Below are 21863 nucleotides of genomic sequence, written 5' to 3'. Positions count from 1 at the left end.
ACTATTATGTTTCGCATGGTAGAGTATACACGTTTGGCGACTGGTATAAGTAACTTATGATGTCCAAATGCGTGTTTCATAGCTTAAAGTCCTTGGCAATACCTCTTTTTCTTATAATAAGGAGCCTAGGACCTGCTTTTAAGTAATGTGTTCCTTTATACACTTCAAGGTTCGTACAGTAGGTACCCACAGTCCTGATTATTGTGTCATCCTTGTTCGCCGACAAGTACCTGTGTATTACCCTAATACATAACTTATGAGTTTAGGGTAAGTAGTACATAAAGTGCGCCTACCTAATTTCACAAAGTGGAAATAGTAAAACTTTGATCTTTGGCAACCTAAATAAAAGGGTAATTATAAAATCGTATAATAATATTTTGTTGTAATAGCTGATAGCTAAAAATGATTGCTTCAAAATCCGTTCAATAGTTTAGAACATGAGAAAGTATAAACGGGATTTCTTTTTCGAATTATTAATAACTAGCGACCCGCCCCGGCTTCGCACGGGTGCAAAATTCGGGAAAAATTATACATAAAAACCTTCCTCTTGAATCACTCTACCTGTAACAAAAAACCGCATCAAAATCCGTTGCGTAATTTTAAAGATTTAAGTATACAGACAAACAGACTAAAATATATAGGTAGACTAATAATTTTTTCACGACAATAAGCGATGACTTGTATTCAATTCTAAAAATAAATCTATTTCTGTTTAGAGCTGCTACTGTTGCTTAATCGACCCAAAAACAATGTGTGTTCACAATTTCATGATCCACCCCATCCCACGAATGTCGTGAAAGGCGACTGAGGGATATCGCTTATAAACTTGGGATTCTTGATAATCGATTCCATCATTACACCACACAGCTGAGCATGGTATTTCAGTCTTTAGGACTATTGGCTCTATCTACTCTGTAAGGGATAAAGACGTGATTGTTCATATGTATGTATAAAAAACATAAGTTTTGTTTTATCTTTGGTTTATTAAAATAAATACTTTCATATAACTACATATATTTCACAATAACGTTGTAGTAATAACAAATTATTAAAAAAATATAGTATTTTTTTTAATTCAATGGCACGTATTTACTTATCATTACAAAAGTTTTTTGTCTACAAAGAGCAAGTTCAAAATAACTGCAAAACTCCAAGCTGATTTAAAAACTAGTTCTGCAACTTTCCCATTTTATTTGCAGAATAAATTTTATTCTAAATCGTGCAAGCCCTGGTGACTGGGACCTTCTTCGTGAAAAGGATCGTTGTTTTTAAAAGACGATAAAGTTTTACAGCCTCGTAAACATAAACCAAATAAAATAGGTACCTATATTATCTACTTAGGTTCAGAGGTACATACATATGTAAGAGTATCCTTACAATTTCAGTCGAAGATTAGTAAAAGTGGTTTTTATTTAAATTTTCTCGATGTCGACTAGTCCAATTAGACTATTACAAGAAGTTACAATTTTATCTGATTGTTTAATTTTAAGACTAGGTACAAGAGGTAATGGTTGCGCCAAAAATAGTAGACATCTGATCTTATTTTCAGCTGACTTCTGTAACCCGTTTCGGTTTGTCACTTCGTTGACTAGTCCCCAGTAAGATCTTTAGTTGGAAACAGGCTTAGCTTGTCCTTGAAGCTTGTGCTTGAAGCGGTACTGGTCGCACCAAGAGCGCACTTGGTTTCGGAACCGCGTGACGTCGTTGGCGTAAGTACGACAGCAGCCGCCCACGTAGCGAACGCCGAGATCCAGCCACTCCTTGATGAACACCTCTACAGCTTCACATTTATCACGATCGATCCATCTGAAAATATTTTGCTATAAGCGTTTATTTAAATTGAGACGGAAGAATAACCAACAATAACCAATAAAGATCTTGATTTGTTTTGAAACTCATTCATCTTATGAAAAGAGATTTTCTTAATATAATTTCTAATTTTTCTGTGAAACCACTTTTACTACTCTATTTAGTTTGAAAACTAAATGTTAATCCCTACAAAAAATATTTTTCTCATCGTCATTTCTCTCTCACAACTAGATAAGTAATTACATGTGATTTCTCAGATGTAGGTAGATATGGAACTTGAAATTTTCTTTTCAACGGTAGCTGCTGCTATCTTAAAGCTTAATGTATGGCCATTTGCCCATATAAAAGTTGCCGTAACTTATCTGACTGCAAAATCTTACCCTATTTGAGGATTGTATTTTTCCCCAGAATTAGGGTAGACGATAAGGGGAATAGGCGCATGTGGCCGGTCGGCATTGATACCCTTAATTAAGCGCGCCACATAGGAGGGCGCACAACAGTTGACGCCCACTGCTACCAACTGTTCCGAATTCAAATCCCAGCATTTCTTCGCCACTTTTTGGAAGCTTTCGCCATGAGCTATGCTTTGATCGTCCTGGAGAAACAACAAAAATTACTTGGTTTTTTAGAATATTATTTCTAAAAACGGATAAAACAGTGAACTGGTTATTGATTTTACAGATTTTTCAAAGGACACACGCTGTATCAAATTGCAACCATTGAAAAATATACAAGAAAAAGCTGTTAAAAAGCCCATGAACCCACAAACCCGGTTACTGGCAGCTCGGTGGAGATAAATCTCCAAAGTTGGGCTTAACACTACATTTAATGGCCTTAGTTTAGAGTTAACATTCAACTCTTTAGGTTTAATCACATAGTCGTACTTATAGGTATCTTTTAAACTCTATGCGGTAGTAGTAAAATAATTAATCAATCTCCGCGAAATTTAATACTTATTTGCAAAGCTGCAGAAGTTCTATCCTCAATTTCATCTTTGTCTCACCTTTCCAAACATCCTTTGTTTGAAACTGAACCTACCTTACAGCTGAAAGCCAGCCAGGCTTTCATGTTAGGAAACTCGCGCAACAAGTCACATAGCATCTCTGCCTCCTCTTGACATGGAATCGTTTCCAGAGCCAACAAATCTACGCCAGCCTCCACCAGTGCCTCGATTCTTGGCCTGTGCCACTCGCGCATTACCTAAAATCAAGATTTTTTTCTAAGAACAGCATAATCATAAGCGTGGGTATTCGAGTAAAACTGAATAAGAGAACCCTTTCCAAAGCACAACAGCTATAAGAACGCAGTTTCTAAGTGGAAATGATGCTAAGAACTTATATAGGTACATTCTACGTGGTCCAACACACACTAAGTCAATTTTCACCATTAATTCTATAGATTTAATGGTATAATAGTATTTTTTCAATGTTGTACAGTGTTTGAGCTTTTCTACTTAACTAAATGAATGTCTGACCTAGTTTTAAACCAAAACGAGATCACCTAAGTAAAGACATTGTTCCCAGTGGGCGACAAGGGTCAATGGTCATATCGACATTTTGGGATTTCGCTGAAGCTATTTACAATTTTACCTTGTTTATCCTTAGAGAATAAATACAAATTTGGTAGAAAAACAGTGGTTATTTTTTGTCACATAGAAGTACCTACATACCATTAAATTTTTCCTTCAATATGTAAATTTTAACCTATAAGTTGTTTTTTTTCTTCGACCGAATTAGTCGTTAACATCCGTTGCAGTTTTTAGTTATACATCAACTACTACTATAGAATAAACTTTAAGTCACGACACGAGTCTTTGTTTGTTTTTTTTAAATTACGTACTCAGATTGACCTGCACTAGCACCTAGGTCATAATCAGCGTATTGGTCTAGATATACCAATAAATTCTTTGAGTTGTGACCTTTTTGTATTGCTCCAACTCACACCCTAATTAATTTGTATTGTATATGAAATTGTAAATTGTGTGTAGCAAATCAAATAAATGAAAAGAAATTTTGTAATTACCTATTACATACTATAATTTTTATAGGATTCGCTCGTCGGAATTTGCAGGAAAATATGTCCATTAGTTTTTTATCTCTTTACAAGTATAAAAGAATGGACCTTAGATACCGATTACCGGATGTAGGTTTCTATCATCTATATTGTGCACGAAAATAACGTTATTTGCTTTCGCAGCAAATGTCTATGGACTTACATATATTTTTAAAGGCACAAGGTCTAACGCACAAGCTGGTTTGCCGAAATGTTGCTATAGCATAATATGCATAGGATACCTGTTTTCGAAAACGACATTTTACAATCTTGCTCCATTGGGAACAGATGTCAAACTCTTTAACTTCCTACAAGAAAGATTTCAAACTTAAGATTAAAGTAATCTCGTATTCGCGCTCCGTTATTGAGAAAACTTTGATGAAAACATTTTATTCGTTAGTTACGTTTTGTGTATTTAATATATTCTATAATATTTAATATAAATATTCAAAGTGAAAATAATAACATAGGTACCTACATAGTTCACATCTTTGTATTTAAAAGAGTATACGCAACCAATTACAGAGTTATTAGGACCTAAAAGCCACTCCTAAAGTGATTGTGGACGTGAAAGGTGGAGAAAATATTTATAACTAGTGTTAAGTCGAATCTTAATAGCCCGGGTATTATTTAAATATACGTAATAAAGCATACGGGTACAAAATTAGTATTACTGTAACAAATATCAAATATTAATAAAGAATTTCTTTGTAGACAATATTATTAAGTAGTTCTTCCTTCAGAGGCTAATAGAAATAGATTTTAAGCGCTATTGTCCAGTGAGCAAGCCACATACAGTTGTCCCTGCGAAAAACAGCTTGATCTTAGGTCGATGCCAGCTGCATCAATATTAATACATAGCTTTCAACACAACAAATGACCGATAATCAAATCTACTAATAGAAATAAAACCAATGGAACCACATTAAAAACTAACATAATTTTAAAATTATTAGAATGAATTGCCGTAAGGAGTTGAGTAGTTTCAAAGATAAAACGTACCAGACATAAAAATATCCAAAAATTGTTCTTTTGATTTCTGGTATTCTTTAATCGCCCCTAGCAGTTTTTGGGAAAAAAAAATATGTACAAACATTCGATTTTCACAGTCTTATTTTGAATGAACTATTTATTTGCGAACCAATTGCTATTTGCGGTTTGCCACAAAATTTAAGATTTGCTAAAGTGATAATAAAATATGTAGTCAACTAAATAGGGACAGTAGATAAATTCATCCAGCAGATCTACCATTATAATTATTGCGGTATGTTTTTGGGCTATCCTCCTTAATTTGGCCTTCATGTCTCGTTAATATATTAAGTTAAAATAAACCGATTTCGCGATTTTATCTAACATATATGTGTGTAAAGAGCTGCGAATAGCTACCAGTTTTATCGTGAATAAAGGACTACGGGTTATTAATTATTATAGATTAATCGGATTTGGAAGATTTTGTATTATGTTTTATATACGCTGCAAATTTTTCCATAGGTAAAGGGCTAAATGGATTTTCGTGGATATTGAAAATACCTTTACTTAAAAATGTTTAGAATACGAAAGTTATTATTTGTTTGTTATAAGCCATTTGTTCCAGGATTTGTTAATTAACTGTCCACCCCACATCAAGTGCTTTTAGCTCAGAAAAAAGACGAGAAATAGGGAGGGAGTTTTTCATATTGCCGATGTAAATTTTAATTTGCCGGCAACTTTACGGCCCTCTTTACGATTTAGCTGGCGCTTTCAACCTTTATTAGGCTGTGCATTCACACAGAGCCAGGGTTCTGTATAAACGATCGCAGCCCGCTCTCTACACACAAATTAAATTAACATAGCGAACAAAAAATATTTATAGACGTATTTACGTGAGGTGCCAGTAAATGTGAAGAGCAGTATAAAAATAAGACTAGATAATAGCAGATTTTCCATTTCGCTCACATTTATGTACCTAAACTCTCAATTTAAAGTTTTATTTTTAATAAATTCGTTAGCAATGTTTTAGCTAGCTTTATTTTGTGATAACAAAAACAATTTTTGATCCCTAAAATCTCCCAGAGTAGGTAATGTGCTATAATAAAAATACTCATTTAGAATTTATTGCTTTTAGTCAGAAAGCTCTACCTTCAACATTTAATAGAATCGATTCGTTGGACCAAAGGCCATTCTAAAACCAATGATGTAGAAATAGAACTAATTAGGTGCCGCGGAGATCACCCACTTAGCCTATGTTATTTTTATGAAAACAAGCACAGTATTTTGCCACAAATATAATTTTGCCATGCCTATTTCAAAATCAGGATTAGCTAACGCCAATAGCTTTATTAGAAAATCTCAAAATTGATTCCCATTTCGCGATATTGAAGTGTAGGTACATTACATAGCCGTAAGCGGTTAGTTATTTTGAATCGAAAATGTTATGTTTTCGGTTATTCCACACATGACCGTAATTACCTATCGGTGAAATGCGATGTTATTTTACGTTTAACATTGGCATCGAATCATTTCAAGCCAATAGCTTTGAATGAATGTTTTTCGTTTTTGTATAACCGATCTCATCACAAAATGTTTAAAAATATAAAATTCAAATATATAGGCTATTATACACAGTAAGGACAACATTAATTACCTATAATTATTATATTTTAAAATCCTAATAGATGTATATAATAACCTAATACATAACGGTGCCGTGTGGTTCCCGGCAATTAAAAATAGGGACACTTCATATCTTCCCCATGGATCTTGTGAAAGGCGACTAAGGGATTCTTGTGGCGATGGGATTGCAACCTGCCACAATTTGAATCTCAATTCTATCAATAAGCAAAACATCTGAACGAAACCTTTCAATCTTTTCATGACTGTTGGCTGTCTACCCTGCAAGGAATATAGATGTGATTATATGTCTGTACATAAAGACCATGTATTTAATAATAATAAATGTTCTTGGGTACCTACATTGCAGTGTGATACCATTATAATTATATAATAACATAAATAACTAACGTTGATAGAGTATTCGCATTAAAAGAAGAATTCGGCAAGAGGGCAACGTAGACATGTAGCACAGTTATTAAGATCGATCATGAGCTGAATCGGAAAGTGGGTTGCGCAAATTGGAACCTGTGAGCTATTTAGGACAAATTAGTGTAATTATATCGACAAAATGGAAGCGTGTTCATGACATGGCTAATAAGAACATATTTTACAAAATTATGTGGTATGAAAATTGCTTCAGAGCTTAAGTATAGTTTTGAAGCTACAAGGAGGAAAAACTGTAGACAGAGGTGTGCATTACGTAGGCGAAAGTCGCACTTGACCGGTTTTTATTATCAATATGTCTTACTTCAACTGATGTAGTATCAGCATAACTGCCATCATACTCTGAACCGTCGTGTAGGTGAGCCCCATAAGGGCCGACAGATCCAACGATAAGCGGTCTGTTATCTGAAACAGCAAATGAAAGACTTACTCGTGAGCACAGTACTTATCTAGTTATAAATTATAAATCGCTAGTGATTCTAATAGTACCTATTTCGTCATAAATTGGGACTACTTGGGTTTTCTTTTATTGTGTGATTAGAAATAAAGGCTTTCTATGTATGGCAAGGTCTTGTTAGATACATAGGTATTGTTACTTATAAATTCTGAATTTGGTCAATTAAGATCGTATACTTACGACTGTTTGTATCTTAGTTATCTTATAACGTTTAGAAAAACGTTATAAATTATACACGAGTCTTATACTCGTAAAATATGTATTACTAAAGCACAATTATTGTTTTGTCAAAGTTTCGAGACACGTTGTTACCTACTCTACCCACATAACTTAAAACCCTTGCAGAGAGTAATTAATGCGTGCTTGCACCCGACCCTTAGGCATGCGGACCCAACAATCTTTGTTTACATGAGAAAGCGAGCATTCTAAAAATTTTATATAGCACACTCATTCATTATCTGCTGAATTACTTGTTTTCAGTAGCATTATAAATAACAAGAATGTTTATTTTTAAGACGATAAAACATTATCATAAAAACCAGAAACAAATCTGAAATCCGTAGCTCCCACCCTCTGGAATTAGGCCAACCAAATAAACCTAATAAGTCCATGTCAAACCCAATGAATGTCAAATTATAACAGTATAACAATTGGATAGGCTTAATTTATTTATCCGAATTATACAAATAAGACCAATATATGTATTATCATATAATTATAAATAAAGAACAAACCATCATGTAGACAGTCCTGATACTCGTCGAGATAGAGCGCGAGCGCGCGCTTGGCCAGCTCCACGGCGCGCACGATGAGGTCGGTGCTCTGCTGGCGGTCCAGGCCCAGGTGTGTCATGAAGCCCTCCACTGAAGCCTGGTACGTGTTTGTTATTATCATGTCCGCCCCCGCTGCAAAAACATCAGTTTTGGGCCTCGTAATCCTGGTCACATTAATCATCGAAAGGAGAGGTAATGAAAACGAATGGATCCCAAGATTAATAATGTATTTAAATGGTTAACCGATGTCACCATTCCTTTTAATAATTATCAAACTAACTCTGAAAGCTTATATTAGGAAACTAACTCGATAAATATTAGTAAACTTCCACGTAGTTACTATAATTGTGAACAGGGTGCGGCTAAGAGGCGTAAACAATTAGTGTTATTAAAACTTGTGAGAAACACGAGCTCGAATACTTAGTAAGAAACAGGAACAGAGTTTGCTCAAAGGAGGCGCTGTCGAAGAAAATAATTATGAAATAAATAGAAGACGGGCGCGGGGCTCCGACCGAATGGAAACGTATTAGAGAGTCTAGGTGATTAATGGCAACGGGCGGCGATGTGTTGGCCTCCCTGGCCTCTACTGCTTAGTATTACAGCCGGGTGCGCCCTGGCCGGTCTGTAGTATGCAAATGTGAGGTAGTTAGTAGACGCGGGAAAATAATGGCATCGCTTGGCAACTTGCTACAGCGTCAATCATAATAATCACGGCACAGTGGCCGGATTTAAACGTGTTGTTTGTATTCATGTGCATGCGAATTACCTATTTTAATTATAAATACAACGTCGAAAAAGTGTAAAAGTAATACAATAAATCCCATTTTGCAGAAGAGCTGTCGTAACATTAACAATTTCAGAGTGTATGCAGCCTTTTTTATATTTTTTCATATCATGTTTCGATTAAGAGGGAGCAAAGCGAGGCAGTAGGCTTTCCCCTCCAGGGAGTTATTTGCTTGCAGACACTTTTCAGCTTTTCCTTATGAAAAGAAACGGTCCGTTTTGTGGCGAAGAAAAGCGCTTTCAGAGGACGATGACACGAGACGAGGTCGCACTCTCGCCGTCAGATGCAAGAAAACGACGAGTTGAAGCAATGGCAAAAGCGACCTAACGTGTAATCCGTCAAAACATGTATGTACACTTAGATGTACTCGTAATATTAAGCGTGCTCACTTCTGTCACTAGTTTGCCACGCATTCGTTTGCGGTGGCTGTGTACGTAGGTGTATCTCGAAATTCATTCAAAGTTCGCCTTTGGAATGGGGAACAAAGCAATTACTTTGCAGTTCAAAGGGGTAAGGTAGTTGTGCGTGACGTTAGTAAACAGGAACCATCCATCACATTTCAGGGGATATGTAGGATTGAAGCTAACTAGTTACTCCTTCCTGAGATTAGCAGTATATTTAAACTGTACGTTGTTAGACCAATCGGAACTTTATTAAGGTACTTTCGTTTAAGTAGGTTTGCAACTCCATTAATATATTCTTACTTTGTCCAAATGAATTTTATTTGCAGACTACTTGCTTTTTTTCCCTAACAGAAAACTTAAAATAACAACCAAATTGTTTGCATAATTATTTTTGAGGTCAAGTTTATAGGTAGATACTATTCAAATGCATTGTACTAATTGTTTTATGAATAAACTAGCTGTTGCCCGCGGCTTCGTCCGCGTAAATTTCGAGTTGAATGTTGATCATATAGGCAGATACAGACAGACTAAAAATGTAAAAAAAAATTCTCTATCCGTTTCAGTCAAAATATTAAATATTGAATTGAGATTCAAATAGCGATAGGTTGCTCGACCATCGCCTAAAAAAGAATCCCAAGTTCATAAGCCTATCCCTTAGTCGCCTTTTATGACATCCATGGGAAAGAGATGGAGTGGTCCTATTCTTTTTTGTATTGGTGCCGGGAACCACACGGTAAAGTAGACTAACAAACCAAAAATCTTTTTACGTGAGAATTACGCATGTTATACGTTATAGGTATTATGCCGTCGTACAATGATAAATGACTTTGAATTTTAAATTTCGTTACTTCTTTGCAGGCAAACTTATGCCTTGAGTTCATTCAAATATCGATAACTTTTTTTTTAGTGAACCGATTTTGACGAAACAAACTTTAAATGTTCTTCTGAGTTAAAACAACGCAATTGGTGAAAGTTTTAAGTAAATCGGCTCAGTACTTTCGGAGATAATCGTGATCATACATACAGACAGACAGACAAGAAATTAAAAAAAAATATTTTTGCTTTCTATTATTCATTTTAAGTATCCCTCTACCCATTTCAGTCAAAAATATTAAATGTACAGACAAAATATTTTTACTGTTTTATTATATGTATAGATAGATGAATTACATTAAATCAGTCATAAACCTATTTGAATAACAGCAACATTATTAAGTTATTAAATACGTGTCTGCCCACCGTAAAGCTATTCTCAGCCTGATGATAGGGTAGTGCTACTATTATATGAGTAGGTAGTAGGTACAGTAACGAATGTTTAATTTTATACTACAATAAAGTTTAACAATGTTTAAAAGTCTTTTAATCAAAGAATACCTACAGTCCTACATATCTATAATATGTTATTAGTTAAAAGCTAAATCGTTTTTGTTCTTTTTTCTCATGGGTTAATTTGGCTTACATACATAATTATGTTCCTTATACAGTTTTAGGGAGCAGTAAGAAGCTTTCCCGAAATTCCCACGGGACCGGATTATTGTGCATACGAAAGTCGCGGACAGAAGCTATTTAAAGAGCGTCTCGAGCCATTAGAAGTACCCACTGAAAGAACATAGGGTAGGGTATATTTTATCCTAAATAAAAGTCCTGTTCCCGTAGGATTTGCGTTGAAGGACATTGTGCGCGGGCACCCATTTTATCAACGAAAATAGGTGCCGGCGACATTGTCAGCAATTTTTAGGTTTATTTATGTACCTAAACAAATGAAGTATAAATGAGTATAACTGCAACTGTATCGCCCCTATTACCACTGTAACTGCTAATTTGTGAGAAGGCGCTTATGCGCCTTACCTATACCTATTATAGAATTCACACACGTTCATAATATTATTATTATGAACGTGTGTGAATTCTATAATTAAAGTAGGTACCCACACTCAAATTATCAATACTTTGTATCAGAGCTACTAACAGCGTTGATATTGTGTCATGTAATACAAACATGACATCAGCGTATCATAACGAGGTAATATACTTTTCTAGATTTGATATTTTATCTTTTGTTATTGTTTAAAATCAACTTAGGTACTCATTTTTCGCTAGTGAGAAATAACTTCCATGGTATGCATATAAAAATAATGATGGCAACATAGTAAGTAAGTACTAAGTAAATAATACAAATAATCTCATTATTATTATTATATTGTATATGTATACTCTGCATTCTCAGAATAAAATAAATTAATGGGTGCTTTTGGGTGATATTTTTGGACTTCAGCACACTATGGATTATTGAATTTGAATTTAAAAACATACATAATCTACAGACATACTATATACATATAATCATGTATGTATCTATTATAGGATGTATCCCATAGAGTCAACAGGCTTGAAACGACTGAAAGGCCACATTCAGGTAACGTTTACTTCAGGTTATTTAAAAAAAAGTAATGATACTAATACAGCATGTGCTTTGTTATTTCGTATTAATCCTTTTAATGTTTCTTGCTAAACCATTCACAATTACAGTATAGTCCTTTAAGACATATATCGCTGATTAAAAAATCACGTTATTACAGAATCAACAACTATATGCCACTCTTTTCTGGCATGAAAGGAGGTCAAAGTCTCATATTAAAATGGAATATCAGAATCATAGAAATATGAATACTTATGAGATCATCTACGAAATCTATACATATAATAAAACAGTAAAAATATTTTGTCTGTACATTTAGTATTTTTACTGAAATGGATAGAGGGACACTTAGAATGAATAATAGAATAATTATTTGTTAAATTTTTTGTCTGTATGTCTCTCTATCGGTATGTATGATCACGCTTATCTCCGAAAGTAACGAACCCATTTACTTAAAACTTTCACCAATTGCTTTGTTTTAACTCAGAAAAACATTTAAAGTTTGTTTCAATAAAATCGGTTCACTAAAAAAAGTTATCGTCATTTGAATGAACTCAAGGCATGAGTTTGCCTGCAAATAAATTCCGAAATTTAAAATTCAAAGTCATTTATCATTGTACGACAGCATTATACTCGTACCTATGTCATATAAATATTAGTGAAAATCAGTTGGATAATATCCTGGTTTTGCCGCACATAACATGCGTAATTCTCACGTAAAAAGATTTTTGGTTTGTTAGTCTACTTTAATTTCGACACCACCGCAGCACTTATTTGACACTTATTTTTGTATTAAAAAATTTTTTTTTAGATTCTACTCGAAATTTACGCGGCCGAAGTCGCGAGCAACAGCTGGTATGGAATAAACATTTACAAATTAAACTTGTAGAATCCATACAAAATACTTATTTATTTATCTATACTAATATTAAAAAAAGTAAAGTAACTTTGCTGTTGTAAAGGATAATTCTTTGAAAGTAGGTTAGCCAAAATCTAAATTTATTTGCTAAAGACGTTTATGAAATGTATTTTATTGCAGATACAATTTATTTTTACCCGCAGCTTCACCGGTCCGAATTTATCGTCACCTACAAAAGATACAGGTTGTTCACAAATTTCACAGGATGAAGTCTATGTTATTTTAGAATCTTAATTTTCAGAGAAGATCGGTTCAGTACATAATGCGTGCAGAGGTTACAAACAACTTATTTTCGCATTTAAAATAATAGTTGGGATTAGATATACCCAGTGTCATGGTGTACAACCTTAATACATGCTTTCCGTTAATCATGATATATACTATTTTTGGATGCTCTGGTAAACAATATGTTTAATACTCGTACTTAGTTACCTCTAAGAAAGTCGAGATGCGTGCTAACGACTTCATCAGGATGGGTGTGGAGGAAGCGCGCGCTCCACAGAGGGTCTCCGTCTATGACGTGCCCCACGTGGCACGAAAGCTGCGTGGAGAAGCCCCCGTCCAGCACCACGATGTTCGGGGGCTCTGGCCCGCCCGGTGGAGTCATCACAGCTCCTGGAAATAATGCTTGTGTTGCAATAAAGATATGTTTCTTTCTCTAAATTACATTACTATGCCGTGCAGCCAACCGTCGAGTTGATTTGTATTATTGTTTGTTCGTTTGTTTGTTTGTAAACTCTTTATTGCACATAAAAAATAAATATAACAAATTACAAAACGGTTATTGGATTTAGATGAATATGTACAATGGCGGACTTATCCCCAATGGGATTTCTTCCAGTCAACTTTAGAAGATTGGTTTGGAGGATTTGTTTTATTTTTTTTTGTTACGAATAAACACAAACTACTTGAACGATTTTGGTGAAATTAGGCACAAAATTAGACTTGGATCTTTAGAAATATTAAAGGGCAAAAAATTATAAGACCAATATAATACGTAGAATAACATTTACGGGAAGAAATCTGTAATTTCTTTTTTAAATAGATTAGGTTTTATTCATTATTTACCTAAAAAATCAACTCATTTTATCTTAAAATCGTATACAATAAATATACCTACTTCTTCATAGTCGAATAAATAAGTATAAATAATTTCTTCAGAAAAATAAATTACATATTGCTCAGACTTCAGTTAGACATGTTAATCTGCTCTTTATCGTGAAGACCAAAATAGTGTGGTTGGCATAGTAACCGATCGATAGATAAACCGGTTATTGTTTTAGGTCGTATTCGAAATGAGATAAAAAACAGTTAACGTGATAGCATCCGTTTGTAGAAATTTTAATGTTTTAAAAAAGACAGATGGCATTAAAAATATGAGGTACAAATACAAAATATCTTATCTATTGGATGTCATATCGGGTTAGGTAGCAATTACACCCACATTTACTAGAGTGCGAAACCTCAAACAGAAACACTCTTATAGGATATGACTGAATGTAAAAGAACAGCTGGCTGAAACCTCTATTCGTGGACAGCACGTCTTGCCTAAAATTTTGTTGATGGAAATCACTGTAGGTAGATACCTATGTCGGTTCTTAGGAAGCCCTGTTTACCTAATTACTTATATATTTATTTAAATATTTAATTTAATAAATTTACGTACTGAAAATGCCATTTATTTAAATACTAGCTTTTACCCGCAGCTTCACCGGCGCGAATCAGGCGCCACCTACAAAATAATTCAGGATTTTTGCATCTCACGGGAATTACTACTTTTTACCAGGGTCATAACCCTATGGCCTACTCCGTCCACTCTATATGTATGCAAAATTTTATCCAAATTGGTTCATTGGTTTAACTGTGAATAGGTAACCAACAAATTCATTTTCGCATGTATATTATTAAGTATCAGTATGGATTATCTTTTCTTATGTATGAATAGTGCATCAGTAGCTGAATCACAACAAGGAAAATAGCGCGCTGCAAAGAATATAATTAATTCCATTTAAATAAAAAAATAAGATTTTTATATTAAACAAGGTACGATTTATTCATTAATTACCTAACAAACAAATAACACACGTACCACAAGTCGGTGTTACTGTTAACTTGAGCTAATCCAGCCCTTTTAAAGCGGGCGAGTGGACCTTACCCGTCATACCTTACCTATCAACTTAAACCATCTCTGGTCTTATACTAATCTTTGAAGGTCAAAATTTGCCAAATCGATCCAGCCGTTCTCAAGTTTCACCGGGACTTAACTCCATTTAATAAGATACAGTTATAAAGGTAAGCAATGTTGAAAAATGTTTCTAAAATAAACATAATTCATAATGTCATTTGATTGTTTACCTTTATTTAATTACCTAAACAAATGGATTATAACAATCGAGTATTAAATTGTATTTAAATATGCGTTTAAGTATGACTGGATATAATTTTCCCAGAAAGGCATGATTATGATTACCGCAGATGTAAAGAACATTAGTTCGATTTCACAAAGTAAATTGAATTCTTAAAGGGCCAAATCAAGGTCGCACGGTAGTGCTTATTGTATGGTAATATTATTATGAGTTTGCACTGCTAACAAACTTATTTAGACTGTGCTATACGAGTGATGGATGGTCACTGGGTGTGTTTCTTAATCCATTACTACGTCCTCTATATTTAGAAAGAAAGATTTAAGAAAACACTAAACTTAACCTTTGATACCTAGCCCCTGTGGTCCTGTCATCTATGCCCTAGCACCTTCTCTCGGGATGATAAGGCAGTAAAAATGGCAACGTATTGTAGTAGGAAAATTATTAAGCAATCGTTAGAGTTATTATCGACACGCCAAGAAAAACTTAAATATTAAAAAGCTCTTATATATTATCATCATAGTTTATAAAATATATAAAAATGCTATGTCCAATTTATAATTATTTAATATTACCCAACATTTACCTTTGCAAAAGTGCTGTTAAGGGTTTATCAATCAATTGTATTGATTATAGATAAAATCAGCTAACTGCGGAGTGTACCCTGTAATTTAACCTTCAAAATAATAACGCCTAGGGGTGCTATTGGAAGCATGAAAGATTTTAAGCGGTCGAACAGTATTTTTATTCGTAGGCGTACTTAGAGTAATTATAAAGTATCATATTTCTTAGAAACTAGTATCGTAATAATAGTTCTAATTCCCTTTGATCTGCGTTTTCCTCCTGTCATTAGTATCCATGTAGTTGCCTACAATGTCATTATTTTCTGCAGAAATATTGAAATGTGCCAGTGTTTCCTTTGAAAGCGTAATGCGATCAATAGGTATCATTAGAGTTCGGAAATGGAACGGAAGGAGGGAGAGGTTTTCACTGACAATGTACCGACTATTAATTATTGAGCTTATAAACGCATTACAAATGTAAAATATTAAGTAATTATGTTTAATACAAACATTTGTCGTTTTAATTGTTTCGGATCGTTCGGAGAATCGTCATATTTATGGAACAAACAAAAGCCTTCGATTGTAAGATGTGAAATTTGAATAAGTTATAAAAATAGCTTAGATAATTCCTTGGTAAAAGTTAAATTGTTGTTCGTATAAAGTAAATCAAAGTAAAATCATTTTTTGTACTTACGCGTAACGTGCTACCAGCGAATTAATTTAAGAAATGTGACCTTTAGAACTAGAAACTTCTGCCCTAAACTTGTGAATAATTTGAAACAATTTGTTGATGAAAATCCGATAAATCCCCATCCCAACTTATCTGGAAATCTAAATAAAGGTTCACTGAACAGAAAGGTCTACTTTATCAGTTAACTGTAGGCTAGCGATGATAATACTTCGCAATAATTTATTTACTTTGTAATTTTCTTGCTATCATCTGTACCTACGAATGTTAAACTTCACATAAAATCTTTTGTAGCGGTATACATTTTAATCTGCACCGAGAGTACTGAATTCGATTCCCGACGCCGAAAATATTTGTACCTACTTTATTTTCACAGATATTAGTTTGCGGTTCCGCTCGTAGTAGTCGTTCAATTTATATTTAAGTATATTGTACTAAAGTTTATTGCATGTTAGTATTCTTTTTTATGGATTTTTTCTTGATGTCTTAAAGATAATAAATAAATTAATACTTCGTTTCCATTGACACAGGCACTCACTTACCTAAAGATGGAATATTTTTTCGTTTAGGTATTGTTTATGCTTTAAAAAACAACATTTTATGATAACTTTCAACCTTTCGTAGATAGTACCTAAATATAATACTTGACTTTGATACGTTTTAATGATAAAGTAATAAAACTAAAAAATATCGTTTATTATTGGATATTACCTTATACAAAATGAGCGCACCGTCTGAAATTTAATCGGATTGAATTATTAACATTTGCCTGTTTGTACTACTTTGTTTAAATAACTAAGCATTATCACCTACTTTTGCTGGTACATACATGAGCAACAGTTCATAATCAGCATACAAAATACTGATAATACTACATCGAAACTATCGATACTACGTATTGATATTCAATATGCAGCGTGTTATTGGAACCCAGCTAAAGCCAGAGACTGTAATGATTTCCGGAAAACAAATCAATAGTTTGGCAAGGTTCCTCCGGCTCTAGTAGGGGTCATTTGGTACTACTAGTTAGTAATACAATGTAAGTACAAAGGTTAGAGGCCAATTGATAAGACCGCATACAATTTAGCAAACTAAACTAACGCACTAAGTATATTATAACATATGGCTTAAAATTATGGTAAAAATGATGAGAACGACGATATTTTAGTGTGTTTACGAGTATGGGTATGATTGGTAATTATTGATTTCCATAATAAAAAAGAAGATTATCTCCAAATTTAAAAAAAAGAAAGGATTTTATATCTGTTACAGATTAAGTTTATATTTGTTACCCGTAAATATGATAAATCCTATCAACACGACAAAGGGAGGTCATATACTGATCCCTCATAGTTTCTTATCTCATGCAAAACAATTACTATCACTGTCTCGACGCAATCACTGAGTAGGTAAATTTATAACAAGTACCTACCTATTCATATTTTCCAAACTTAATTTTAATACACAGTGAAAATATCAAACACATAGTATGAAAATTTACTCAGTAGAAGCAGGTCATGAGAATTTGGGAAAATTTTGTTCAATAGTTTAATAGATATGCGTAGGCAAACGATGACTTAGCAATTTTGCACTTGTGACCAACTTCATGTTATAAGTGACCTTGGAAGTTGTAAAGGATCGAAATGGTTAAATGGGATAACGACTATTTTTTATATCTATCCTGTATATTATTATAAGTAACAAACTATATTGCATTATTATGGGTCATAAATCTTTTTACCAACAACATTTCGTGACATAGATTCAAATTCTTATTAGTGCTTGAGTCGTTGTCGAAAAGTTCTCAAATCATTTTGCAATTACATAAAAATGTGAAGGACAGTGTAATTAAACATAAATCATTACTCGAAAAACTTGGGACCGCTGTTAAAGCGGTTGAGACATTTTGCAGCCGAAGAAATATCGTTTTCGGTGACAACAATATTTTAAGCGCCAAGACATCCACCTGAGCACGGACGGAGGGTGCTGAAATGAGTTATTGTGAACTCTGCTTGTGAACCTAGAGTTATAAATCTATAAAAAAGTTTTGATACCAATATACCAGTTAAATTCTATAAACCTACCTATATTTAAAACATCATTAGGGCAGTTTCAAATCCAGAAGTGACACTGTATACGATTTTATAATAGATTGCCGGAGTTGAGTCTTCATATGCTTGACCAATAATTTAAAGAGAATGTAAAGAAAGTACTTTGTAAGAAGGCTTATGCGTGGTCCAGGAACCTCGCAAAGATTTGTAGTAGTTTCAAATCAAAATTCGTTACACTCTGTACATCAATTTATTTAAATATATACTTATAAATAAATAATATATACCATAAGATATGACAATTAATAAGTAGTTAACAACATTTTTGAATTTGAATAATGAAAATAATGAAATTTCACTAACTAAGGATTATTTATTTTTTATTGTACTTACATATATAATCTTTTTAACGGAAACGGTGTAGCAACCTGTCACTATTTAATTCTCAATTCCATCATTAAGCCATAAAGCTGAACGTGGCTTTTCAAGACTGTCGAACCAACGCTTTAGCTACTCCGCAAGGTGAAAAAGGTTTTGTTTATGTATGTACATATTTAAAGTGGAAACGGTAAAGGAGGTAAGCAATATTGACTCAAAATATTCGTATTAACATTTCTTATTATTATTGCGTATATTCTATAGGAGTTCTTTATTTAAGTATTTAAAGTTTCTTCAAGATAAATCAAAGGCTTTTTTTTCACATTTTACCATTTTCCTTGATGGCGGCGCGGTGCCTCACTACCAGTTCCATGATGTGGCACAGATCGAAACGCAAAGACAGGTTGAAAGTCATGTTTTATGTCTAAAAGACGTCATGATACGTTCGTATAAATGAACAAGACAGAGTTAAGTGCTCGTCAAAATACAATAAAATATAAAATAGATTCAATTTTGAAGTACCTAAGTAACAAATTAAAACTTTATTTAATTAGAAAATAAAATTGGGCAGACATGCACCCCTCCGTGATATACCTAATGACAAAAATAGTTTTATGAATTTCGGAAACAGCTTTATGGAAAAATGTAAGTCAAACCTTATAATTTTCATTGAACCCACTACTAAATTTTCTGTTTAACTCAACGGTTGACAAGGAGGTAATGGTTTTAGCTTTCAGTCCGCCTATTTTTGCTTTACATCGTTAATTTTGTGCAGTAAACTTTCAACATATAATTAATAATTGTTATTAATTTATTTATTAATATTAATGTGACTAACGCAAAGAAGTCGAAGACTTCAATATCACCCTCAGGAATTAAAACGGTATTTTTAATTCGAGCCTGAGATATTCGTTATACCTTTGGCAATGACATTTATTTACATAACGTATGTATACCACAGTACAATGACCTTCTCCTTGTTAGTATTTTAAAATTTTAAAAACGAAACATTATAGCTGCTTGTGTAGGTGGCGAAGGTTATTTATACTCACAAAAACAATTTCTTCAATAATTTTTATTAGCTTTCCTATCTGTAAAACAGTTTATCTAAACATAGCATGGATCTCGGATTCCGTTAGAAACAGCTAAAGTCCCTATAGGTGACACATAACATGTCGTAAAAAGATTTAGCAAAGTTTGCAGTTGACTGCCTTCCTTACACCTGCAGACCTTGAGAATTTTTCATGCACAATTGTTTTATTTTCAAAGGAATAATAGGAGTGTCTTTGTCTTTGCCGATAACCACACAGTGAATGTTTGAAGTCTAGTAAAAATACATCTCATATACATTGTATATTAATTAATTTAAAAGTCCACTTATTTAATTTTCTAATTAAACGTTAATTTTTAATACTGATATTATAACAACATTTACATACATATATTAGGAATCAGTTTATGTAGGTAATAATTAAGTACTTACTTTGATTTTATTCTAAAACCTGTTTTCTTTGCCGGTAATTTAGCAAGTATTTTATTTTTAAACTGAACAAGAATTCACTATCAAGACGATTAACAAAAACGACGCGCAAATATGTACTATCGAACACGCGCGTACCGGCGACCGCGTCGTGCTTGGCGCCGCGCACAATGGTACAGATTTATATTTAACTAGGAAAAAAAACACCACAGATGCAAAAAAATACTACAATATTCTACCTCGACGGCTTATAAACGACCAATCTGATGACTAGACAGAGACTGAGTAAATGTTTATCGCTGTGAATAAATTAAAGAGCTGTTCATGTATAACATTATCATAAATGAATACATAATTATAGATAGCTTAGAATACTAAGAGTTATCATCTCTGTTATCAACTTACAAATAATATTTATTTTGTTGTTAACTGGATTATCAAGATCGCATATTATTTTCCATTATATTTACCTAACATTGGATATTAATCTTGTGTGGGAAGTTTAGTAGCCATAATTACTTAGGAGTATTTATTCCATACGCCATAATTATATTTGTGAAAAAAAACTTATATAACTAAGTAGATAGGTTTGATTACCACAGTTATTCTAACTTTGGTATAAACCCTTATTTTATTAAAACCATTAATAAATAAATAATCTGTCAGAATGCAAGTATTAGAAAATCGTATACCTACATAGATCATATGGGCGGATATATGTACATTACACAACGAGAATCTCCGAAAAGTAACAATCGTTCTTTTTTTAGTGCGTGCGTAATCGTGCCCTTCAAATCTGTTTTTTATAAATAAAAATAATACTTAATATTCTGATTCTTCTTCCTGTGGAATGACTGTGTGACTGATGGTGATTGGTTCGCGAGGCGCTTCGAGACAGCACGTTGATATTAATAGAGTTATCAACACAGAGCAACGCACTTGCGATCAGTTAGTTCAGTACACCCGCGGGGCCCTGACGATTCCGGTGATAATGCGATATTATTTGCGTTCACACAGTTAGGTATGACATTATTTTCAATGTCATTGTCCAGATAATCTGATATACGTTGGATTTGATAGATATAAAAATGTTGACTTATTCAATTAAAAGCATTGACATAATCGAAGTAGAAATGTTTATCTCTAATTACCTATTGTTATTTTGTTCCGTGTATTTTTTTAAGCTTTAAATAACCATAAGGCGTTTGTATACCTTTACATGGCAATCACATCTTAAAACAACAGATTTTTAAAACTTGTACCCATTAGGTGTAAGGTAAAGTCATGGGTTAATATGGCTCCACTGGTCCCATTTTTAATTTTATAATTACGTACGTTTTATAATACGACTATTTATAAAATTTCACTTCAAATATAATATCAACTAATTCTCACAATATAATAATGTAAACGTGAAGTGAGCATAGAGACAGCATCTAAATTTGGAAGGAAGATTAGGTAAGATATCGTTACGTTTCGTCACGATCATCAGCTGGAAACATGCGACATTTCCCGGCCTTTCTCACGTGGAATCCAGAAGAAAAAGCATACCATTGTTACCCCATTGAAAGTCTTCTCTTTGTTCTCACCAATTTTTATCAAAATCAAATGAATATTTTATGAGTTCATATACCTAAAATGTATCTATAGTAGGTAAGCATGGATTCGTCATATGAAATATAATAAG

General features: G+C 33.4%; 1 protein-coding gene across 2 annotated transcripts; it reads right to left on the bottom strand.

The window, feature by feature from the left end:
* Positions 1–963: 963 nt before the first annotated feature.
* On the bottom strand, positions 964–20488 carry LOC106136057 (homocysteine S-methyltransferase). Of its 2 annotated transcripts, none has more exons than XM_060947088.1 (7): positions 20416–20488; positions 13086–13268; positions 8089–8259; positions 7202–7302; positions 2848–3009; positions 2190–2404; positions 964–1806 (listed from the first exon to the last, which is right to left on the bottom strand). In XM_060947088.1, the coding sequence occupies exons 2-7, from the start codon at positions 13258–13260 to the stop codon at positions 1608–1610; spliced, it is 1023 nt and encodes a 340-aa protein (XP_060803071.1). In that variant the 5' UTR covers positions 13261–13268; positions 20416–20488; the 3' UTR covers positions 964–1607. The 2 variants fall into 2 exon arrangements, with proteins under 2 accessions (XP_060803071.1, XP_013191947.2); XM_013336493.2 differs by lacking the exon at positions 20416–20488 and adding an exon at positions 20180–20407.
* Positions 20489–21863: the final 1375 nt, after the last annotated feature.

The sequence above is a fragment of the Amyelois transitella genome, chromosome 2, assembly GCF_032362555.1.
Source record: "Amyelois transitella isolate CPQ chromosome 2, ilAmyTran1.1, whole genome shotgun sequence".
In the NCBI taxonomy this organism is placed as follows: domain Eukaryota; kingdom Metazoa; phylum Arthropoda; class Insecta; order Lepidoptera; family Pyralidae; genus Amyelois; species Amyelois transitella.
This window is presented reverse-complemented; position numbering and strand designations above follow the sequence as displayed.